At 38.8% G+C, this 25,461-nt stretch overlaps 1 protein-coding gene across 1 annotated transcript; it reads left to right on the top strand.

Annotated features, from left to right (window-relative positions):
* Positions 1-795: 795 nt before the first annotated feature.
* Positions 796-9,106, top strand: BLOC1S5 (biogenesis of lysosomal organelles complex 1 subunit 5). The gene is made up of 5 exons (XM_068199167.1): positions 796-961; positions 2,173-2,255; positions 4,373-4,502; positions 6,183-6,241; positions 8,460-9,106. The coding sequence occupies exons 1-5, from the start codon at positions 847-849 to the stop codon at positions 8,637-8,639; spliced, it is 567 nt and encodes a 188-aa protein (XP_068055268.1). The 5' UTR covers positions 796-846; the 3' UTR covers positions 8,640-9,106.
* Positions 9,107-25,461: the final 16,355 nt, after the last annotated feature.

The following is a 25,461-nucleotide window of genomic DNA, read 5'->3' as shown; positions in this document are numbered from 1 at the left end:
AAATGGTTTTAAAAGAAATGTACAGGGATTTTACGTCATTTTTGCTTTTTAAAATAGTTGTAAAAAGAGACCGTTGATCTTTTTTATTTGTTTGTTTGGTTTTTGTTTGTTTATTTGTAGCCTGGGTGTCCAGCAGTTGTTATTCACATTTGCTGCACCTAGAAGCAAACTGTGTTAATGTATGTCTCTCAATAGAATTACTGAATCCGAGAATCAATTAGATTGGAAAAAACCTCTGAGATCATCGAATCCTGCCTATGACTAAACACCATCATGCCAGCTAGACCGCCACGTCCAATCTTTCCTTAAACACCTCCAGGAATGGTGACTCCACCACGTCCCTGGGCAGCCCATTGCAGTGTCTAATTACCCTTTCTGCGGAGAAATTCCTCCTGATGTCTAACCTGAACATCCCCAGACACGCCCTGAGGCCATGTCCTCCTGTCCTGTCGCTGGTTACCTGGGAGAAGAGACCGACCCCACCTGGCTAGAGCATCCTTTCAGGCGTTTGTAGAGAGCAGTAAGGTCTCTCCTGAGCCTCCTCTGCCTCAAGGCCAAACACCCGCAGCTCCCTCAAGCCGCTCCTCACAGGACATGCCCTCCAGCTCCTTCCCCAGCGCCGCCGCCCTTCTCCGGACCCGTGCGCGCCTCCCCCTGCAAGAGCCGTCCCCACGCCCGCAGGCTCGGCCCGGCTCGGGGCTCCTCGGGGGCGGTGCCCGCCGCCGCGGCCGGCGCGCCGCGATGACCTCACGGCGCGGCAGCGGGCCCGGCGGAAGCGCTGCGGGAGGGAGGCCGGGGCAGGGCCGGGGCGGCCCGGGCTGCGCTGCCCGGGGGCCGCCGAGCGCCATGAGCGGGGCTGGCCCCGCGTCCCCCGGCCGCGGCGGCGCGGCGGTCCCGCCGCCCGCCGACAGGAGACGGGACTCTCCGGCCGCCGGGTCCCCGATCCAGCCCATCATAAAGGGTAAGGAGGGAGCGGTGCGGGCCCCCGGAGGTGCCGAGCCCGCTGTGTAACCCTGCGGCAGCGGCGGAGAGACGGCCCAGCGGCCCCGGGAGCGGCCGCAGTGTCCCGGGACCCTCCAGGGCCGGGCCAGATCTCCGGGATTCCAGCGCCCTCCAGCTCTCCGCCCAGTCCGGCGGCGTGTGCTGAGGTTTAAAGCTGGACGCCTGGGAGGCTCAGCTGGCTTTCGTCTGTCAGAACTGGGTACCAGGGTGTCTCTGTGGCGTTTTCTCGGGGAGCCGAGTCGGCCACCGAGGGAGGATCTTGCCACGGGCATGGAGTTTCCTGGGAAATTCGTACTTTTGGTCTTGTTCACCCAAGTTTTGTCGTGGTTAACCCGTGCTCAGGAGCGTTTGGACTGCATTGTGCCTTAGCCCGTGCATTGTTTACTGCAATCATGACCTTCCCGAATTTCTAAATAATCGTTCTGTTCCATTTCGAACGTGGTGGGGTTCAGGGTGTTGAACAAACACAGGTGGATACAGTAGAGCCACAGGGCAGGTCCATCAGCTGGGGCAGGAGAACACATCCTTTATATGGCAGTGCCACCTGAAAGTCTTTTTTTTGGGACTGCATTGTCTGTTTCTTGAAACAGTATTTGCTAATCTTCTCACAGTTCTTTCCAATTTAGCAGCCTTTTTCTTCGTGACAGGCAAGCCTGTTTCTTCACATATATTTAAATAGTAAATACTCTTTCCCAAGACTAAATTTCAAGTCTGGCCCTAGAATACAAGAAAATGCTGACAGTTTTCCTTTGTAGTGAGGATTCCTCCTGTCTCTTGCTGCAGAAGACTCCCACACTTACTCTGTGGATCTCTGTTAAGCTGCAGCATTTAGCTCAGGTCTTTTACCAGCACTAACAATCAGATATGGAAGCTGTGCTGAAGAGAAGAGGATTGAGACAAAGGATACTGAGCCGCAGAGGAGAGCATTCACCTTCCCAGAAAGGTGTCTTTGGCATCTGGAATACTGGTTCATTGTGTTTTATCTAAGCTGGCAGTTTGCTGGATACACAGGTCACCCTACAAATTCAGTTCTGGTGCTCTTTTGGTTTTGTATGAGCTTGGTGAGCAGTAGTCCTTCCTCACACTGAGGTATAGTGTGCTGCCTGTGTTGTGTCGCCTGGTGTGAGAGTGAGAGAAAAACTAAAATTCTGGCTTTCATTAATCTTCTAGATGTTGGGGAAGTGTACTCAAGACTGCTGGATCACCGACCAGTAATTCAGGGAGAAATACGTTACTTTGTTAAAGAATTTGAAGTAAGTATTTGTATCTTACTGGATACTGGCAGGGTCTGAAAGTTTGACAGCTTTAGCATCTTTTTAGATATAATAGTAGGTACAGAACAGTCTTCAAAAGGGCTTGACCTGGATTGTTTTTTCCCAAAATAATACACCTGTAGTATACAATCTGCATCTTTACCAAACAAGGCAGTAATTTAGGTCTTTTTCTTTTAAAACTTTTGAAAATAAATGTGGATTTTTGTGTTTTTTTTTTTTTTCCTGCAGAAGACTGGCAAGAATTTTGATGTAGGAGAATAATGTAGTCCTAACATCTTAGAGAAGTGTGGTTGGTTCAAGAAAAGTATTGTTGGCCAGTGTAGGTTTACATCTTTTTGAGAAGCTACTTTATGCCTCAGCTAGATTCAGCTAGCACAGTTGTATTTTTATTTTCTTTGATTTTCATTACACAAGGGAAAGTTATACTATTGGAAGAGAAGAGGAACACTTTGTGCAAAGTAATAAAATCATTAAAAATGGAATAGCTGTTATTTGATTGGCTGCAAATAAGGCTAAAATACTGAATGTGTATAAGTGTTTATGTACAGCTTTGCCTGGAAAGTATTATTTGGTTTCCACAAGATGGCAGCAAAAGTTTAGAAAATTTTAATCCTATGCCAGCAAAAGGCTGTTTCTGTATGGAATTTCTTTCTTACAGAATGTGGAATTTAAAAATGTTACTAAAAATGCAGCTACCCCTCAAAATACCAGTATGCAGACCTGATTTGAATGACATTAAAATGTCTTTCCCCCTCACCCCCCACAACCTAGATTGCAGCTTATATTTCAAGCAGGTCTATTTTGTCTCTGCTGGTTTAGCAAAATATGGATATGAAATAAACTCTCATCAGATCTGTATCATATGGGCTTGAGAGTCATAAGAAGTTACTTCTTTTCTCTGCTTTCCCTAACTAAGCTGTAGGATACAGTAAGTAGTTTTAAATGTCATTCCACAGGAAGGAAAGCATTAAACTCCTGGACAAAATTAGAATTTATATATTTAGGTTGATAATTGATGTATTTGTGTCATTTCACTTGGAGTCTTGTTCTGTTTCTTAGACAAATTTAATACATTCTTAGATCTTTTATTGAAATTTAGTTACTGGTTTATAATTTTTTGGGGGAAAATAGCAAAGTAGAGAATTGTTTAAATTTTTGCAACTTAGAATTTCTTTTAAGTGAGCTTAGGACCACCAGCACCCAAAAATTCCACTTGTTTCTAACTTTGGTATATGGTCTTGTTTTTTCAATGATTAGCACCTAGTGTGCAAAGAATGGAGATTTGCACTCAGGAAATCTGGAGCTTGTTTAGTTAAGGAGTTTTGCTTGTCTGTGTCTTTGTTTCTGAAGTTTTAAAATGGGTGTGGTGATCCCTGTCCCACTTCATGTGATAGGGTATTTTTTGTTTATGTAGAGTTTTTATCTAAAATAAAATGCTGGTGAAATTCAGAGTGGGGAGAGTGCTGTGGCTTCAGACAAATAGATTATTTTGTAAATTTAGACAATAAAACAAGATTATAATTAGTGTACTTGTAATTAATCATGATCAGTAGTGATCTAGAAGAGCTGCCTTTTTATTCAACTGTATTTTATTATTTTTTAGTCAACTTCATTGTTTTATTTCAGTTAAAACAATTATACTTGCATTGTTTTCACCTCCTGCCATACTAAATGTGGAAGGCCAGGCATCAAGCAAGCAGAATCACTACTATGTTATTTCTCAGTAACTTCAATTTTGAATTATAAAAATGAAATGCTTTCAAGCTCTGTTGCTTTCTGTTGTTTTTACGATGCTGTAAATTATCTATACAAAACAGGACATGTTTCGCCACGGTGTGTAAATAGTTAATACTGTCTTTTCTCACAAGGGCCAGAGGAGCCATTGAAAGGGTTTTTGTAATTTAACGTGAAGAATGGGACATTGCTCTCTTTTTTTGGCAATTTTATCTATGTTGTTATATAAGTAGAGTAACACTTCAGTAGACAATGGTCTAGTCTTTGAGATAAAGCTATTAGTTTATCAACTGAGAAACCATCTCTAATTTGTGAAGTGGAATTCCTTGCTAGCCACTCACTTTCTTTCATTTTTGTGGCAGGAAAAACGTGGCTTCCGAGAACTGCGAGTACTTGAAAATCTCAAAAATACAATCTTTGAAACAAATGAGCGTGTTCTTCCGAAGTGTGAGCAGGCAATGCAGGACAATTTGAGTGAAACCTTCAAGAGATGTAAGCAGGTTGCTTCTTATTGCTCTTGATGCATCATTTTGAGGAATCAAAATTTAAATAGTTTGGATTCAAAGTATGATTTGTTAAAAAATTACCACATTTGGGTAATTTTCTATTCTTTATGTGTGTTGTTCTCACTTCTGAACAACTTTAAAAGGAAAACAACAGGGATGTTTTCTGATATGTAGTAGTCCAGCCAATCAGCTCTTGCTAAGGTTACATTAAAGTTTTTTGTTGTTTAAGTAGAAGCTGTTTCAGCTCATTCTTTTCCTATTCACTTGGAAATAGGGCTCCACGTTGACTAAAGCCATGGACAAAATTTCAGTTTCCTGGTTTGTTGGAAGCATGCTGTGATGTGAACTTCAAGTTTCTAAATTTTCCCACAGGAGTGCATACTGTCTCCCTTAAATCACTTAAAACAAAACTTCCTGCTGTATAGCTGTGAAATTTTATATTATTAATGTTATTCAGTCACAAATTGGGAAGTAATAGTAATTGCATGCTAATCCTAGTTTCATCCTTATTAATATATTTATTTACTGCACAGACTTAAAAAGAAGGTTTCAAATTTGTACTAGTTTTGAAGTGTTCTTTTTTTTCTTACTCATTTAGCAAGATGACTTCTTCAAAAGAGATTCTAAGAGTGTGGGTACACTCTTTATGCAGTTGAACTTTATGCAGTTTATGCAACTTTATGCAGTTGAAACATGCCTCTCTGGGTTTTGTTACAGTTTATGTGTGGCATGTTGTATAAGCATTTAATTTCCTATAACTTATTTATATGGCATCTGGCATATACAGAATAGCAAATGGTAGATGGTGCTTTACACACCAAAAGGATTGCAGGAAAACATTGAAACTTAAAGTTTAGTCATGCAAATACGGCATCCTAATACCATCTAACTGGGGTGAACCTTCGATGCTGCTCCCTGACTTTCTCATGGCCAGCTGTGCAGTACATCTTCAGTAATAGAATCCTAGAATAGTTGAGGTGGGAAGGGACCTCTGGAGGTCATGTCCAACCTCACTGTTCAAGCAGCAGCAGCTTGAGCCAGTTGTCCAGGACTGCATCCAGTTACTGCTTGGGAAATTAGTGTGTTTAATTCTGCATTAAAATTAAGTGTTAAATAAGTTATGAGGGAGGGGGGAAGTGTGTGGCAATACAGTTCCTATTTCCATTGACAGGTTTTCCCAGGCTTAGTCTGGGAGAGAAGAGATGGACTTCGGCATAAAGATGTTGTATATGTAGAGTCTATACACAGCTGATGGGGAAAAATAAAGAAAAAAAAAAACCCAACTAACTTAAGAGTTAGAGTTTGATCACCTGTTTCTACTTACTGACTTGAGAGTGGTTTTTGATGTCTTTTGAGGTGCTGAGGAGTGCACTCCAGCTCATCAGCAGCACTAAGAGTGTGGGCACAAGAGGGCCTCACTGCCTTCCTGCTTTTGACTTCTAGAACATACAAAGGTTGAATTCTGCAATAAGCTGCTTACTTTTATAAGTGTTAAAGTTGTAAGTGTAAAGCATTTTCTGCAAGCACGGGTGACTCTTGGGCAGAGTTAAATGACACAGTGGAATATAATCTTCACCTTGCAACAGACTTGCATCCTCTAAATCCCTTTCAGGCAATCTCTTTGATTTCCAACAGCAGACTGATCTACTGCAATTTGTTGTTTCAGTGCAAGCTGCCAATGCTATGATCCATAGACTCCAAGAGAGGGAGTGTGAAGCAAGAAAGGTAAAGTATGGATGGAGAGATTTTTGTGATCCAAGAGTCTTGTGCTTCACAGCAAGTTTGTCTGCCTTAAGTATAGCAAAACTTAAAAACATATTTTTTAATATGTTATATAGTGGCAGTAAAACTTCTTTTGGGGTGATTTCTGCACTTACAAAATGCTGACTGCAAAGTTAATGGATCTAGCTAACTCTTTCTACAATCTCCTGATATATGGAAACTATTTTTTTTTTTATTTCCTTTGGTTTATTTTTCCTCCTAGCTCAGACTATAACATTTGTCACATACAGGGAAAGCTTAAATATAAAAAAATGCTTATTTTCTGTGGAACAAAAAACATCTACTGACCTACCAGAATGGAAATGTAAATCTTTCTTAGTTAGCTGAGAACATTGACCATATTATATATATTGCTTGTTGAAAAGGAAGTGTTTTTTTTCACTTGTGGATGGGTTATTTAATGAAGAGGTATATTATAGGAACATGCGAATCATTGGAACCTTTTCAGTTGGCTACACTTTGCTTATTTGAAATACATGTGCTCTGAATCTAAAACCTGGAAAATTATACAAGAAATTAGTTTCATGTATTCCAATTACTACTTCTTTATTGTATTCCTGTGTTATCTGTTTACTTGCAAAATGCTGTTGATTATAATTTAATTTGGGAAAAACCAAAGACATTTCCATGGCCATCAAGCAAAACAGGCTGTGCATTCATGGATATAAGCTGATAGTCATGCTTTTCTTTCCTTTTTTGCAACTGATGAAGATGGGCAGTTTTAATTGAATATGGTACTGGGCAACACACACGTCTGAGCACTGACAGAATTTGCTTGTGTCTGACACTAGAGTAGATATTCATAGAGAGGTAGGAGATTCTTACAGTTCTGCTACTGTTTGTTTGAAGTAAGAAAAACTTTAATAAGAAATTTATAACTTAGAAAATGAACAGTCAGTAAGAATGGTGACTGATCTTTTTTAAAAATATTAGCTGTATTTTCCACTCTTTTTTTCTTTTAATATGTAGTGGAAGCGTAGTTACAGGTATCCAGGATTCGTAGCATTTCTTAAAGTTTGCATAGTACAACTTTCTGGCTTGAAACTTTCCAAATGGGAGTAGCAACGTGTAGGTAGCTTTTTATAAAATAAAGGTAAAAGTTGTCATTGTAGTGCAGCCACTTGAGGTGAATTACCTTTTCCTTACTTTTCTGAAATGATGTGTTCTGAAAAAATAATGAGATTTTGGCAGAATGTAGCATCAGGCTTGGTTAGGTGATGTGTAATTGCCTCAAAAAGTGTTTGAAACACCAGTGTTTCAAAACCTATTGAATACAAAGTAGTGTATCAGTCAAACTGTTAGTGTGCACTAGTGTATCTTGTCAGGAAATGTTACTGTATTGGGTGCAAACAAAATGGATCTTGACATAATGTTGTTAAAGTGTATCAAAGGCTGCATTGAAAAAAGTCGTGTATTTAGCCCATGCTCTGTGATCTTGAAGAACAGCAGAGTGTGTAAGAATATATAAATGGATTCCCAGTGCCTTTAGTTGACAAAAATATCACACATAAGAAATAGTCATTGTTGATACACTGAAAAGTAGAGGGGCTAAAAAAAGAAGGATTAATCCTCTGTTTTGCTGGGAGATAGAGCAAATGGAAGAACAACTGCCTAGATTTATTTTGGCTTCTACACTTGTAATATAAGGAGGCCTGACTGTCAATACAGCTTGCAAGCAATCCACAGAATTACAGAATTGTGTTTTGTTATGTGCATTGGATGTGTGTATGATCTCTTTTTCTAGCTATCTAGATTTTTTTTTCAAGATAAGACAGTGAATGAAATTAGACTTAACAGTAGCCAAGCAGTAGGAAAATATGAGGTGAAAAATAACTTATTTGTAAAGGAAGACATTAATCACAATGAGAGCTAGCTGGCTAAAGCAGAAACACTAGCTGCCAGTTTCAAAACATTTAATATCTCTGTTATCGTATTTTATAGAAATAGCATCATTGCTAACACAATCACATTAATAATATTGCAGACATATTACCACTTGCTCTGGATTGGCAATACAAAAATAAATGTTTTCTTTTTAGTTTCCCCTCTCCATATGTTTTCTTGCTAGTTTCCAGATACTTTAACATTATGTAGATCTCATTTACCCCCCTATTTTACTATGGAAATGATTGTTAAAAGCTTCCTATTTTCCTCCTGTCAGCTTCAGGCAGACAAGGTGATGGCTCGTGAGGAGAAGTGCATTGCCCACTGGGAGGAGTTCATGAAAGAACAGCAGAACAAACGTGCAGAGGTGGATGAAGAGCACAGAAAAGCTATGGAGCGTCTCAAAGAGCAGTACTCTGAGATGGAGAAGGAACTGGCCAAATACGCTTCTTTTTAAGACTTTTTTCAATAATGCTGGATTTGTGCCATGCTCAGTTGCTTCTGACTTAAATTAAGGTTCTTTTGGAAAGCTGAAGCTGATAGAAAAAAGGAGAATTTCCTCTACAGGCTTGGTACAGGAAGAAAAGGTTTGCATACTTTCAACTTAAGTGCCTATCTATGCTTTTTTGGTTCAGGGCAGGTGGAATGCCAGTATTTCTTTCTTTGTTGGAAGGTGGAACTGGAAATTGTGTGGCTACATCAAGCTCAGGGAGTTGCAAATTGGAGTTCTCTCCCATCATCAGAGTATCGTATCATTTGGGAAAACAGAGACTAATGTAATATCAATTATCCTGGTGTGCAGCCACAGCCCTTTCCCAAAAAGTAGGTTAATAGATTCCAGCATGGTTAGCTGTGAATTCACTGGGAAAACTATATTCTGCTTGTAGATTTAAAGAAAATAAACTTGTCTTATGGAATATTTTACTTTGAAGATTAACCAGTGAAAGATCTCAACAGAGTTTTAAATCCAATTGTAATTCAAACTTTTGGGTTGAATGTTCAGTATTATGAAGTAGAGTTGCAATTTGAATGGCTTTTGTTAACAAAAAAAATTGTAAGGTAAGCTTGGTCAAAAATTCCTTCAATTCCTTTTTTTTTCTCCCTGTAAATGTCTCAGGCATCTCTTTTACTGTTCTAAGCAAAGCCAAAACAAGTTACAAAAGTGATCATGAGAAACATATCAGTCTTTGTATTAGCTTTGTAGCTAGTACAGTTTTAGCTTAAATATTTGGCATGCTGTTGGTTTACTGAGGATAAGTTTGTCAGAACTTTGTGAAGCAATTGAGGTAAGATTTTTGTTTCTTTATCAGCATAACAAATGAGCAGATTAGTGGTTAAATGCCTGTAGTACTGATCTGCTTACTTACCAACTTTTACAGTGTATGTGAAATACGCTCCTGCACTGCTTTCCTTTATCCCAAAATTGCAGTTACCAGCAGTGTAACTGAAGAAGTTAACTCAATCAGTTCATGAACTAAGGAAAATGAGACATAGTACCATAATGAAATTTGCTACAAGCTAACCGTTAGTGCAGGAAATATCTTTCCATAATTTAGCTGGTGTCCAATGTAGAATGGAAACAGGTAAAAATAAACAGAATTTACGCTTTACCTGTATTGCAGCAGTAATGTACCAACAAGGGTTGCTTGTGTAGGTTTATGGCTTGGTTTCAAGGCTCCATTCCTGGCAGCATTTTGATAGTGTGATTAAAGTTTGTGGAGGAGATGGAATAAGTATTTGAGACTTCTTTCAATAACACTGAATTCCTGCCAAGGTGCTCTGCCTGCTACCGTGGGCCCAACAGCTTCATCAATCATCATTGTGTATCTGGACTGAAAAGAGGATTTGCCAACACTGGGCACGCTGGAATGCTGTTAATTCTCTGTTCTGAATGGAAAAAACATAGATGTCTCAAAAGGATCCCACACATGAAAAATAGGAAAGCCTCTTTTTTGAACAACTCCTATCTGAATAGAGAGCGACTTCTGTAATATTTCTCAGCTTGTGTACCCATGATGAATGTTGTAACTAAGCTCAGACTTTTCATTTAAAAAGAAAAAATTAGTTCTTGCCTGTCTTTAGAATTGGGTGGGGAATAGTTTTGTTTGGAGCACAGACTGGAAGTGGCTTCTCTTACCAGATTATTTCATGTATATGTGCTCAAAGCCCAAATATCTTTCTAACAAAATGCATTTAACCGCATTCTGAATTAATTTTTATTTTTGCACTGATAATTTTTATTAAGATTTAGATATCTAAGTAACTGTGCACTGGACATGTAGGTTTTAGGATTTCATCAATTTGAAGGTTCATAAGCAATTATGCAAGTGTTACAAGTTGGATATTCACTGGAAAATAAAGTGGTATTTCCTAAAAGTGGGATGTGTACTCCTGATTTTTTTTGAAAGCTTCTTAAGTACTAACACAGAAAATGCGTTCCTCTTTCAGAATGTTTTATGCTGGAGATCATTTGAAAGTGCACTTGTTCAAAATGTGTCTTCCTCTTGGTCAATGTTATTTGTTGTGGGGACTAAATGAAAAATATCTGTTCCTGAAATAATTTCATTTAGTAACTTTCACTTTTTTTTTTTGCATTATATGCTGTAGGTGCTTGGAAAAGTTTAATCACGTTTGAAGCAACTTGCCAACATTTGTAGGAAAACCTATTTTTCTGTCCAAATGTTTAAAAAATCTCAACCAATACCTGATGTGTCCAGTACTATCTCAGTATGTCTGACTGATAAATATTCCTATCTTCAGCATTTTTTTTGTCAAAGTGGGACTATGGTCTGTCTGGGCACAATAGTCCTCCACAGTGCAACTTTCTTTGCAAAATTCCAGATTTTGTTATTCATAGTCTCAGCTATTTGGGAGAAATAGAAAAATCAATAGTTTAATAGTTGGTTTTATGCCATTGGTGATGAAGGAAGTGTTTTACATTATACTTGCAATTTTACATGACTGGATTCCATAGTTTTAAAAATCTTGAGGCTTTATTTAATCCCTGTTAAACCTGATAGAAGTTTGCATTGGATTCCAGTAGGAGTTGAAAAAAGTCCTCAATATTAGGTTAACTTCTAGTATGAATGGTGAGTTTTGCAATCCTTTTCGTACCAGGCTGTGTGTATAACTTTTTGTTTAAATATTAGTGCTGCTTATTTTGCTGAAATGTTCTTTGGAACTGAAAGTGGTGTTGGGTGTCATGTAACCACTGGAATATTTTCCTAGTCTTTCTGTTCTAACGAACACATAGCAAGAAGCTGGTGTCTTCCTTGGAACTGCTTTATGAAATCTGCCCCTGCTTAGGAGCAATAACAAATTGAGGAACTGGAGAGGTATTTAAGGCTTTGGGGTTTCTTTAACTGTCTTATATTAACAATGAACCTAAGTGCTGTTCTTGGAATGTTTTATATCTAAGGCCTTCCACATTGTTTTATTCCAAGGAATGAAGGAGAATGCTGATTTGTATGTTCTTCCTCTGCTTCTTTTCATGGTGACACTAGGTGATTTTAAAGAAATTACTTATATTTTAAAGAAAAGGTAGATCATTACATCTTCTCTGATAATTTATGGCTTGTTAGATCTTTCCTCAAAAATTGTGGGGTTTTTTTTCAGAAGTCAAACTATACAGCAGATAGATGGCATAATCAGGCAGTGAATTGAATCAGTTCACTGCTGAGTTGAAAAATGCTGAATATAGTCTCAAGGGTGTGGATTCTGAGGTTGACAGCAGTTCCCCAGCAGGTGTCAGTGTAGTCTGGAGAAGGAGCATGGGGAAGCCTGGTTTTATACGAGGTATGAAACATAAATGTTGCTGTTCTGTTGTAACACAGAGTTTTGTGTAAGTAAAAGACATTTGATGGATGAAACCGCATACTTTATAATATAAGGTGACACTACTTACAAGTGGCTGCTACAAGTGGCGTTTGCTCCATTAGAACAGGACACTTTTATTTATTTAACGTGCTGATGTGAACAATGTTGTCTGCAGTTCTTTTGCATTCTAATTAAAATTTATTACAGTCTCAGATTAGACTCAAATGTTGGACATTAAAACTTTCAAGAGCTGCATTCTAACACTACTGTTGGTTTTAGTGGATCAGGTTTTCTGAAGATTTGATGCAAAAATTTAAGCTTATTGAAGGAGATTACACCATAAAAAGGAAATGGGCTCTTCTGCAAATAAAATTTTTGAACCAAATTACTGTACCACACATTTTAGAAACAGGCCAGTTATTTTAATTGCTTATGATGCAATGAACTTCTCAACGTGTTTAAAGATGCAGTATGCCCAGTGCTGTTGGCCAAGCTTTTGGTCTGTGTGTCAAGGTGCAGCAGAATTTGCAGGAAGATGGAATTGCAGTAGCTGTAGTAGGATGTTAATGGTTACCACAACTTTCATAAATAGTTTAATAGTCAAAGATTGTTCAAAAAATCCAAATAATGTAGACACTTAGAAGGCAGAAGTCAAAAAGCATCAGAGTCTATTTTGAAGCAATTAACAAAGGGAGTTTTCTAGGGGTTGAAAGAAATCCTGTAAAATACATTACTCCACATCCATGTAACTTCCAGTTCTGCAGAGCGTACAGTTTTGCTTGCAGTACCTTGGTGGTTTGATGTATAAGCAATGAGCAAAGTAGGAACAAATTTACTCAAGACAATTGTGAGCATTAGAAAGAAGAAAACCTTGCGGAAGTCCTGCTAGGGTGTAAAGCTGTAGCTTTGAAAATCTGGGCTCAGGCTTGTACTTCCTAAATAGAAATCATGTAGAACTATCCAGCTAAGTTTGTTTGCCACCTTCCATGCTTTATCTGGGCCAAATCAGAACATAGTTGGTTCAGATTTTTATTTAACCTCATTTTGTAGATGGTGAAGAAAAAGACAACCCTTGCAAGATGAGCTTTCAAGACAACTGTACTGAAGGGTGGACAATACTGTATGTTAAAACTGTAATTTAAAATACAACCTTGCATTTCCTCAGTCTTCCATTAATGCCTCACTGGGTGGATACAAGGAGACCCTCATTTGAGTATATACATATTTATTATTATTATTGGTTTTTATCAGACATTGCATTTATGATGTAATGGAATTTAGTGGGAACCAAAGTACTATTTATGGCTTTTGCTTGGTACTCATTACTAACATTTTGAGATGGACATATTCTATAAATTTATCCAGCATTTCGTGACATATGGTCCCAATATTCTTTAATCTGGGAAAAAAAAACCCAAACCTTTGTTCTTGCTGCTGTAAATGTTGCAGGAGCTGGATAAGCATTTTTATGTGTCTTTGAATTGATTGTAAAATAAATTTGCCATCTTGATTTAGGCCTGTGGGATGGTCCCTAGTCAGTGCTTTCCCAAAATAGGATATGCAAAAATGCCTCTTGCTGCAACGTATTCTAGACTGTGCACAGCACTTTTCAGTAGCTTTAGGCCTGGGAAATTTAGTTCAGGTTTGCTTGAAGTCATAGGAAGTCCTTTATGAATGGATACAAGTTTGTCCTTTCCAGATGTTTTTAGCCCTCATTAAATAAATTCCGGTTCCTGAAAATCCCCTCTCCAGATGGCTCTAAATATATTCCAATATTTACTATGTCAACTAGAAACCTTCTAAGCTGAATTACATAAATAGGAAATTCTGTGCATCCTTCCAATGTACTGATTTGAAAGAAAATTGGGCATCATTTATTTACTAAACAATGAATGTTCAAAATTGTAAAGTAGAATTACAGTAGTATGCCTAGGTAGCAGCTTGGTTTCAAACAACAAATTAGCTTTTGGAATCTTAAGAAACAGTTAACTATCAAGTTCTCAAAGTCCTAAGGATTCAAAACTTTTTTTACAGTAAGCAGCCTGCAATACATCACCAGAGTTGAAAAATTTTCTGGAATCAAGAAGCACTTGAAGCTAACAGGACTGTGATACTTGTGTCTTGAGATGCTCATTTTATCAGCCAATGTGATTAATTTGTTGTCTGGGGCACCTTGTACAGAATACAAATACTGTACAGATACCTAGTGTAGGACAGCACCTTTCTCTCATTTTTTTTAACACTTTTTTGTGTACCCATGTATCCAGGACAAGCGGGCGTAATCATTGGCTACCATCTCTAGTTTCAAAAAGACTTAAAAATCCGAAACACCAAATCTCAAAATATATACACATGTACTAAAAAAAAATAAATTTGAGGTGGCCAGGATGCATTGTGTTTTGTAACTTTATTGCAGCTGTGACTTGCAGATGGTACAGCAAATGCAATCTCCTTTAAAACATCCAGAAACAGAATATTATGTAATAAAGCTGTCTAATTATTGACATTTGTTTCTTAGCCAGATGTTTAGGTAGGGGGAAATGGACAATGCAGCCCATTACACCAGGTTGTTGTACAGTTTGTATTTGCCACTGAGGTGGTCACCATCAGCACATGGTCACTAAATGCAAAAATCTTCCTAATGTTGTTTTCAGAGGATGCAAGCTCTCGATAAATGTGTGGTGGTGAATCTGGAGCATGGAAAGTCATAGCAGAGTTCCTGAATGCTGTCCCTTAGTCCTTAAACCCCTCTCCCTTAGAAGAAGTAGTACACCCTTTCCAGGCCAAATTTTACTTCAATCAAAAATTAAATTGAAAAACTGTAAAAATTTAACTGTGTTAACTTTTATTTCTTTTGAAGTTTAACTGTGTTAAATTTTCGCCATTATCTTTAGTCAAAATAAAGAAAGAGGCTCAAACTGAGCCCTTGTTCTTACAAGTTTCAGTCCTCATTATATTTTGCCTGTTGACACGTAACTGGACTAGGACCACATACCTCTGTGAGGAGGTTATCCAGCAGCCATTGTATCAGTGCTACTGTAGGTCATTGCCTCAGTGTGCTCCCTTTGAAAAGGCTGCCATGAAGAGAAACTTTAGCTGAAAACTATTTCCAAATAATTTTCACACGGTAAGGAATTATTCTTCATATATGATGTGATTTCCACGTGCACCTTCCTTCTTCTTTCAAGTTCCCAGACTGGTTTGTCCCACAGAATCCAATAAAGAAAGTGTAATTTCTCCCTAGGGTCTTTTCTGGTCATGCTTGATATCACTTAACATAATGAGCTTTTTACTCTCACATCATAAAAGGTTTTGTTTGAAATGCCTTTTTTTTTTTCGTACTTCAACAAAAAGTGTTGCTTACATCCCTTCTAAAGAATGCTCTGAGTTATGTGAAATGTGGACATGTTGTCTGGGCCAACCCCTTATCTCTGCCAGATTCAAAAAGTCTGGTCCAGTCCAGTGGCATAGAATGCATGTTTTTATTGTGTTTTGTTTCTTTTAAAAATATGTATGTGTGTGTCTTGTTAAAAAACATTGCTGCCCCCATCTAGGAACAATGCAACACTCACATCATTTCCTGAAAGAATAGAGTTGGAAGGCAATTATCTATTCACCAAACAGGCTAAAACAACAGTTCCTGATATTCTTCTCAAATATTTCAACTTCCCAGGAATCCGGAAAAAATAATTCCATGAGACGGTGTTATGAATGAAGGTATGACATTTCAGTTTCCTTCACTTGGAATCAGACATCCAGAGGTAATAAATTACCATGTGCTTGGCACTGCTGGGAGGGGGGGGTCTGGCTATGGCAAATTGTTTTCCTTCAGAGCAGGAACAATGAAGTGCTTTTACATCCTCCTTTGTCCGGTGACAGGCAAAAGCTTCTTTCTTAATGAGCTTTGATTAGCAATCACATGAATAACACATAGAAGGAAGAGGAACCTGATGGCAAAGTACCTTTATCAAATCAAATTTATTTAGAGATAGGAAGGTACAATACAGACATTGTTTTCCCATTTTATCTCTATGAAGTAAAGCCAGTGACATGGTCTCAGAAATGTGCTGTACCAGGAAAACATATGGGAAAAAAATGAGTGGTGACAAAGCATTCTTATCTCTTTCTTATGCATCTCAATGAGTGTCATTTTTACCAGCATTATCTTGGTCCAGTTTCTGTCACTCAATGACTGCATCTGCTTTCTGTGTTCATTTTATGCCTCTTCTTTTTGTTTTGTTTTATTAATGCTTTTAATAATAATAATTGCTTTTGCAGGTTAATCTTCAGCTTACTCATTAATTTGTGTTTGAGTAGGTCTTAGAGGGGATTGCAATTTGGACTGAATGATAGACATTATATTGGCATATAAAAAAATGAAACACTGCTCCTGGGAAAAGAGTTGATGCTCTTGATCTTTGAAGAGCTTGTTTTACATGTTTAATAATCAAGCAAATGAAAAATACTTCTGAAAAGTGTGTGTTGGATCCAAAATCAAGAATCTTAGTAAGGCAGCTCAGGGAACATTGCACTATTAAATTTGTGAAATTATAATAAGGAAACTGCAAGTCAATGCACATCGAAAATCAAGTAGAATTAAACCAGAAACCCTTAACTGAACTTACTTTCATTCTTGCATCTGGATGGAGTATGAAGAAAATATTCTTAAAAGCAAAAGGTATTGATTTCATTTAATTCAGAAGGGAGATAGTGCTGGTTTAATGAGAATATATAGATATCATATTGACTTCCTTAGAGTTGTTTTTCTTTTCTTGTTTCTTTGAGAGGGCTTGACAGAGCTCTACGAGCTCCAGGGCTGTGTGAGATCACTTGTAGCACACCAGCAGAGGCTGCAGAGGCTGGTCTGGACTCAGCATCTGGAAGCACATTCAACATTTACAAGGGATTGCTTGGCCAGAAAGACCTGGACTCAGAAGAGGGCTTTGCATGTCTCCCCATTGTGTTGTGTTTGTGCCAGGGAAAACAGGACAAAATCCTGCTCCTGCTGAAGCCTTTAGCAAAATTCACATAAACGTCGCTGCAGCTAGAATTTAGCCGGGGGTTTTGTAATCAGGCATGACTTCTTGAGGACAGAAGCAACTAGTCTCATTTTCAAATAATGGTCTTGAACTCTGGTGAGGAAATCTGATTAATGTAATCACTGTTCTCATGCCACTGAACTTTCATGTCCATGCTATTTAGATCTTTGTCAAATTGAATCTATTTTTGTAGGTTTTCAACTTAGCTATTTATTTCTCTTTTATGAAATAGTGAAGATGTGATCCTGTTTCCTGTATCAAGATTTAAGTAGTTCATCACAACTCAAAATTAGCTTTTTCCAAGCATTTAAAATTTGAAGGCATCTCATGAGTAATGAGGTCAAAGAACTTTAACGTGTTTCATGGCTCATGCCACATTTTATGAATAGTAAGCTGGTTGTTAGTACCTGTGAAGGGTAGGTAATAAGAGTACCTTGTCTTTTACCCAAAATGTTACAATGGCTTTTACATGAACCAAAAAATAATAGAGGTTAAATTTAGTTTGTTGTTAAGTAGATCTTTCTTTTCCTACCTGATAGCCCTGGATGCATAAACAGGCACATATGAAGGTGAACTTCTTATTTCCATTTTGCCATCTCTACTCTTGCTCATAGTAAAGAGGTGATAAGCTAATAGTTTCCACAATTGTTTTGGTAGAGCCCTACAGGCTTCACCTCCTGTCCTTTTTCACATGGCCTTGTACTTATGACTGCCATGGGGCTTGATGCTCTGCTTTCCACCAGTGCTGTCCCTTTGGCTTTACTTCAGCCCATTGCTGAGTTGGCAGTAATACAAAAGGAGAAAAAGGCAGTAAATTATTTCTGTTCCTGGAGCACCATTAGTGGCCATTAAGCCAGTAACAGATGTTTAACTGAGAGGTCAGATAATTTACAATGTGAAACATTATCTTGGTTGCCACCTTTCACACTTAGAAGTATGTAGTTTACCTACCTAAAAAGTGTTTGCGGCCCTGTGCAATTAGCTAAAACCTGGACTGAGAATCAGACCCTCACTCCATATGGGATCATAAGGAAGAAAAAGGAGGGGAGAAAAAACAGTCCCAGAGAACTGAGTAAAGTAAGTGAAGAGTCATTATGTCTTGGTATTCCATAATATCTATATGGATTTTGCTAAGCCCTTTGTTCAGAAGAAATTTAACTGAGCAATAAACAGCTAAAGATTAGATAAGAAGACTCAAGTGTCAGCTTGCTTGGAAGCAAACTATATTTTAGAATATGTTGTCTGGAAACCTTAGGCGATCTATTGTATATTAAAAAAAAAAAACAAAAACAAACATGGAATTTATTAGAGAAGAGTGGAATTTATTGCCGTTATTTTAATGTCTACAGAAAACAGGATTGTCACCTTTTCTTAGTGTGCAAGTAACTGAGTCATGAAGGCTCCAAATTTATTTTCTATAAAATTGAAAGGGAAAAAAAGGTCTCAAATTGTGTTTCTTTCTAACAGGTAAATTTACTGTGCATCCAAGTGTAGTAGCAGGGGGAGTTGTAGGGCTTTTTTGGGGTTTTTTTTTGTGGGGGGTGGTTCCTGAATATGCTGGTGGAATAGCTGTGTTTTGTGGTGAGTATAATTTCTTGCTCCTGGGATCTGTGTAACTTCTGTGTAACTAAGGAAAAGGAGAAAACCCAGACTGTAGAGACAGAAATACTACATAGATAAGGCATTGGCAGTTATGTTATTTTTATATATTCCTTACTATTAAATGCTACAAACAGAGAAGGGATGAAAGCTAATGCATATTCAGAACAAAACCCATTGATTTTGCTTATTAAACGGATAGTCATTTAATGTTTAGATTGGTGGTTGAGCCACCATTTAAGATAATTATTAAAAAATTAAAATTGACTTTCTGGGGGCTGCTGTGTTGCCATCCCGTGGCCGGATGCTTGGGCAGACTTTCCCCAATTAGCAGGTTGCGTGCCCGCTCTGCTTGGCCAGCTCCACAGTTTATGCATCCTACACGTTACCGCAGTCGAGACTCAAAACAGTAAACACCTCAGAACACCAAAAGTGCCAAAAGCTACCTTATATTTGTTGTTATTTTCTGTAATTATACCTGGGAGGACTGGAGAGTTTTAGCACATTTCTTCCCCCCCTTTTTTCCTTTTTTTCCTTTTTTTCCTTTTTTATGACTTGGTTTTTCATCCCATAAACCCTTGGCAATGGGTACAACAGCTGCCTTTGGACTTGCAGGAGATGAGGTCTTCGAGGACGTGCATGTTTCAGCAATGACCAGTCCCTTCTTTAACCATGCCAGGTGGTGTTGGTTTGACCAAGAGAGTGGCCATCGTTTGTATGGCTTCCTTGAGAGGTGTGGGACTCACCCTCAAGGGTCGCATTCACTCCTCTGATTTCTCTCTTCTCCTTTCTATTTTGTACTTGGCTTCCTAGTGAGCAATGATGCCCTCTGAGCTCTAACTTCTATCTTTTACCCACTTTTTTCATCAACAAGTCTATATCAGGGATTGCACAGTTCTGGGTTTTTTTCCTCTTTTTTTTTCTTTCTTTAACATGAAGAGGTCAGTTTGGTTTACTTTATGGTAGAAAGTATGAGGCTCTACAGCGGAAAAGGTGGATGCAAGTTGTTTTCATAGAGTTTAATTAAGGTTAAGTGGAGTTCCCCCAAAGTTTGTGCTGGTGCTCTCTAATGTTTAATTTGGAGGAAGGCACAAGCAGTGGGATCGTAAAATCAACACGTGCCCCAAAGAAATTACTCAGTCACATTTAGAAAGGAGGAGAAGGAAATGTGGAAGGAGCTAACAAAGATCAGGCAATCTGACATGATGATGAAGCTGATATTGCAGTGTAATGTGATTTAGAGAACAATGTTGACTATTTGTATATACTGGATTTTAATTCATTGAAACCAGGTCAGAAAAGGACGCAGATGTGGCTGTGAAGAACTGAGAGAAAGGATCTTTCCATCACACCATGTTGGCTCAAAAGCATGGACTTACATGGGAAATTAGGTAGTATTAAGAGAAGAATAAAGAACAGTACTAAAAATAAAATAATATAAAACCTTGATATATAGTATGTACTTGGACTATTAAATACAGTCTGCTCCACTTCAGAAGGAATATGACTGAGAAGGGAAAAGGACAGCAAAAATCTAATGAAGTTTTGAGAGGTGTGTATGTAGGGAGAAAATTTTAGAGGCATGGTGTAGAGTCTGAAGTTTTTAATACAGTAAACAGTACAAAGTAAATCATAGATCTATTAATATTCCTTTATTATCCAAGAGTAGAGAGAAAATTGATTAAATCTATGTGACTGTTACAACTGATTAGAGAAATTGGGATTTTCATGTAACACGCAATTGATTTGTTGTCCACACTGTAGGTTGCCATTGACCAACTGCTTTGTCAGTGAACTTTCTGGGAAAATTGTCCACGCTTCATCAAAGGACTCTGCTTAGGAAACTTTCCATTGGCTTTCTTGGCCTAATTTCATTGTGACCTTTCCTAACTCTTAAACAACTTTCTGCCCAAAATTCACTGACAAGTTTAACACTGGAAATAAACAAGATATGACCAGATATGTACATTCTCTTCTTCAAGAATTTTGTGAAATGCACATGAATGTTTATCTACCCAGGAAAACAGTGAGGTGCAATAGGATGCGGGAATGTTAAAGGAAAAATGATACATCATACTTCCAGTAAAATGTGAGATTTTTTTGTTAATTCATTCCTAGCAGTTGGTTGGGAATACCTTGGAGGAGGTGGGGTGACATTGGATCCTGCATGGCTTTGAAAGGTGCCCTGGGGGGAAACTAAATGACACATTGACTTGGCGCAGAGAGAGGACATGCTTCTTCTAGGAAAATACAAAGGATCCCATTTTTTTTGCCCTATAAAGCAAGTACATCTATGCCATTAGAATTACTTTCTAAGCTTTCAAATAAATTTACCATGCAAAGGTATTGAACATCAAGGTGACTGCAGTCTATGCCAAACTTGTAGTATTTTGTTGCTCTTGCTTATTAAGTTTGCTGTAAATAAGCTTTTTATCTATGTGTCCATATTTACTTTATGTGGAATTAATAGTCTAGCAGCATGGTTGCCTACAGCACCTTTTGCTTACAGCTTTTCTGAAGTGTAAAGTACTTATCTTGCTTTGTTTTTATATCACTGGAATAGTTGTGGACTTCACTAGGGGCTGGCTGTTGAAGTGTCTGCTGGAGAGCAAGACTGGCTTCTGAAGGTGAGAGAAGGGCATCTGGCTGTGGACATATTGCAGATGAGGAAACTGTGAGGTTTTCCCAGTGCTGGCACAAGGAAAGAGGGGTTGCTGTCCTTAGGGGTGGCATAAGGAGCATCAGAAAGCTGAGCCAGGCTTTCCTTTTTACCACTACAGTGGTGTTGCTGAACAAAAGCTAAGGCTCCATCCAAAGGAAATTTTTCCTGGTCAGCAGTGGGCTATGGACAAGGAGAAAATCCAAATATCTTCTCCTTGAAAAAAAATAAACTAACACAAAGCAAACCTCACCAACCCCATCCACCAAAAAGCTGCAACCCCCCATCCTCCAAGTCCCATGTTCCTGAATCTGATCACATACTTCTACTTCAGCAAAGAAGAGAATTCAATGGGAACCTAATACTTCAGTCCTGAGCTTCCCACAGAGCAGCTTCCTTAGGTTTCTTCAGAGAGATAGGGTAAGCAGTCGGTGATGGAAGGTCTTCCAGTTAGCACTGGCATATTCCACAAAGCAGGGAAGGTATAGAAACAGATATGAATTAATAATTAAAAATAACCCACTTTCACTAGTAACAGCAGAGAAAATACTTTCCATGCTATGTAAGTAACACATCAGCATTTCAGCTGATTAAAATTTGATAAACTACGAACTTCCCCATTTTCTGATAGGAAGGCTGGGGCCCAAGATAAAGGAGTGTCATGCTGGGGAGGACAAATACCTTAGCATCCAAACTTTCAAAGCATTTATTTTGTTAAGACTGATCCCTGCTTCCTTTGTAACTCTTTGTTTATTAATGAGTTGACTCATCCAAAGTCCAGCAGCTTGTTTCCACACCAGAGAGATGGATTTGCACCTCTGCCAAGTGGAGTCAGAGGCAGAGATAACAGCCAGCAACAACAAAAGTCTTCCCTGGTCCTTTTGCCAAGAACAATTGGCAGAAAGGACTCGAGGAGTAACTTATCACCAGCATGGGGAGAGGCTGAAGCTCTGGAAGCAGAGGGACTTCTGCTTGCATGCCACAGATAAACAGCAGGCAGCAACCCAGAGCCAACAGGCATTGCAGGCTTTACCTAGTGGAGGAGGAGGAGGCAGTTGCTGGAACACTCTGGGAGAGCCAGCCAGTCATTTTAAGTGGTCTACTATTAGTACCAGCCTAATGCAGCTTTTTTTTCAGGTGCCAAAGCCACACTGACAAAACCCTGAAGATAATTAGGTCCTGAGGTAAATGTTGTCCACAAATGCACACACATCCTTGAGTTGGTTGAGGTCTTCTCAGATGAAGTGCCGTGTTTTTCACATGTAAGCAGCAGTCAGGTCCTGTAGTAAGGGTGATGTGAAACGAGCTCACAGCAGTTCACATTTGACATTTCAACCTGTTTCTTTCCAGTGTTATTCTACAAAATAGTGATCACCTGTTCATATCAATGCTTCTGTGTTTGATCTGGATGACTCTTTTGCTCAAGGGTAAAATTATAGCCACACCTGAGGCAAATTCTCTTACAAAAACTATATCAACATCTGAGCTGCATTACAGCTCTCTCTGAGAGGAGATCCCTCTGCTAGCTAGTCAGAGAAACGCAGGCTTCACCAAAATGATAACTCTAAGTTACAGCTTTGCAGCTGATATTTGCATTGCTTTTTGGACAAAAGACTCATTTTACCAAATAGCATGTTGAATGTAACTGGAACACTGATGGAGATAAAAGTTCTGTTACACAAATTTTATCATGATTCATTAAATACTACTCAATATGTTTAATTTAACAAAAGAATATAGAAAGTCTGAGGGTTTAGAGTGGGCAGAAATGGGAAATGGTATGTTGTGGATTGTCCACGACAGCTGGCATTCATACTGCTAAACCCACTTCAGATTAAGGAGAAACTGGAGCGTGCAATTTTTTCTGCATCTCTTATATGTCCTAAATCAAATTTATTTCTTGATATGACTCAATGTCAGAAACTGTCTTTCCAATCTGGCTTAGTACAGATTATTTTTTGTTATTTTTCCCTCTTCCCTGTCAATACAGCTAGATGGTATTCAGATCCTTCCACTTTTTTTTCTGAGGAGTGTTTTTTTCCACAATTTCCCCCAAATTTCTGATTTGAGCTTTTATTGTACCATGTATTACTCTTCAGCTAGCAAAATGCTCTTTGCAAGGGTCACAGAGACATATGCTTCTCCCCCAAAACAAGTTTTCAATTCCAGCTCCGCTTACATTTGTTTGATCATGCTACTTCTCACTTCAGATCTCAGATTTGGCTTCTGTGAAGCATCATATCTAATTTAGGACTCTAGTTCCTTCAACACAGGACAGAAAAATTGCTATCAATTTTTAAACTTCAAATTTCCTGGTATTTTGAATTCTAAAGTTAGGCTTTCCTGAACTATTAACATTATTTTTGTTTTGCAGCAGAAACAACAGAGGTGAAAAAACAGCATGAAGATGGTTTGCAATTAAATTTTTCATAACCACTAGACCAAGTGATGAGAAAGTTACTGATTTCTGAGGTATGAGGTCAGGATGGCAAAATAATGATTTTCTGTGAATCAACAATATTATTATAAAAATGGAATATCCAAAATGTACTTATGCTGTAATCTTTGTCCATGAGCCCATCGTAACCTCCAGCCTTCTCACTCCCACTTTACCCCATCACATCTAGTCAGACTTTTAGCACCAGAGACCACGCCTTTCCCATATCTATTTTTTCTAAGAATTTATCCAGTTTTTCTTGCCCTATAAATAAATAATAACTAGTGTGGTGACAAGGAAGGAAAGAAAAAACAGGTACATTAGATCACAAGGCAAAATAAGAAATCGACAAACAAATATTTTCCTTTCAAAATGCAACCACTCTTGGGAGAAATCAACACAGACAGTGTTATGAATGAAATCCCCTGTTCCTGATTGAAGACACTGCCATGCCATGCAAGGACATTTGGGACACCTAAATGACGAGGCAGACCAGAACTTTGGGCCAGTGACTGAGAGCCACCTTGCAAGCCACTGTCAGGCAGTGGCTGCAGAGCCAAGGCCAGAGATGCTCCGTGAGCTGCCAGAACCCCGATGGGGCTCAGCAGGGCTCCCCACCTTGTTGCAGTGGTGCCCTTCCCTTGTGCTAGGTGTTTGGAGCATGATTGGTGCCCTGATGGGCTCCGTCAGGTGAAGGTGTGCACAGCTGTGCCAGGAGAAGAGGGAAGGGACGAGCAGGGAGAAGGAGTGGTGGGGCCAGAAGCTGCTTATGTTGTCATGGCTCTCTACTTACATCAGCCAGGTGAGTGGGGGCTGAGTGTCCCTTTGTTCCCAGCGTTAGCCCAGAGTCAACAAGTCACAACCATGGCTTTAAAAACCCAATGGTATTCATTCCCCTGAAGATATTGGGGTGTTCACCCCGTTACCTTACTTCATGTGTTTCTAAGCAATCAGCCATACAAGCATTAGCAATGTGCAGTCTGTTTGTTATTTGATGTCCTTTTTTTTAATCTACTTTTTTAAAATGATGTTTTATTGATTCCATTTGCCTGTTGTGTTTTCACTGTTCCCCTTTCCTTCCCATCTAATATCTCCTAAAGTTTCCTTTTTTTGGCATAATCTTAACTTTGCCAAAGATTCAGTTCTGCTTTTCATTTGAATTCTAAGGGTTTCCACAAGAATTTGAGGAAGCTGGAATGCAGTTCTCCATCTTGAATGGATGTTATGTAATTTATAAAGTGATGTAGATTTCTTGTCTTATCAGTAGCAAAATATGGATGAGGAGCATGAACTACACTTGATTCCCAAGAGAAATGTAGGAAGAGAGGAAGCTGAACACCTTCTCATGAGATCAGAAGGGAGCATTATATTGGGACCCTCAGCTTTTTCTTTTAGTTTCTTATTCATACACAGCAGTAACATTGGCTTAGAGGACTCTAAGCAGGTATCTTGTCCTTCTTCAAGCCCTCTCTTACCACAAAAGTTAACAAACTTAAAGACAGCACACAAGACATTGTAGCTGGTAGCTGCACTATGTAGAAGCCTTCTATTGTTGACAGAGTAAAGGACTCTAGAAGCTGGGTAACACCTACAGCTGCCATCTCACGTTCTACATGGGCAGACACAGCTGTTTGTGGTTTTCCCCCTCCCTGTAGGGTTATTTTGCTAGCACCTGCCAAATGCACCTGGTAGAGGTTTCTGGGACTGAGGAACAAGCAGTGCTGAGCAC

Source organism: Anomalospiza imberbis, chromosome 1 (genome assembly GCF_031753505.1).
Source record: "Anomalospiza imberbis isolate Cuckoo-Finch-1a 21T00152 chromosome 1, ASM3175350v1, whole genome shotgun sequence".
In the NCBI taxonomy this organism is placed as follows: Eukaryota; Metazoa; Chordata; class Aves; order Passeriformes; family Viduidae; genus Anomalospiza; species Anomalospiza imberbis.
The sequence above is the reverse complement of the archived record's forward strand: the minus strand, read 5'-3'. Positions and strand labels throughout refer to the sequence as shown.

Bases quoted from the DNA above. Each gene is read 5' to 3' on its own strand.
- BLOC1S5 (XM_068199167.1), top strand. From the start codon at position 847: ATGAGCGGGGCTGGCCCCGCGTCCCCCGGCCGCGGCGGCGCGGCGGTC. The intron at 2,256-4,372 runs GTAAGTATTTGT...TTTTTGTGGCAG, and splicing joins ACTTTGTTAAAGAATTTGAA to GAAAAACGTGGCTTCCGAGA. The intron at 6,242-8,459 runs GTAAAGTATGGA...TCCTCCTGTCAG, and splicing joins GGGAGTGTGAAGCAAGAAAG to CTTCAGGCAGACAAGGTGAT.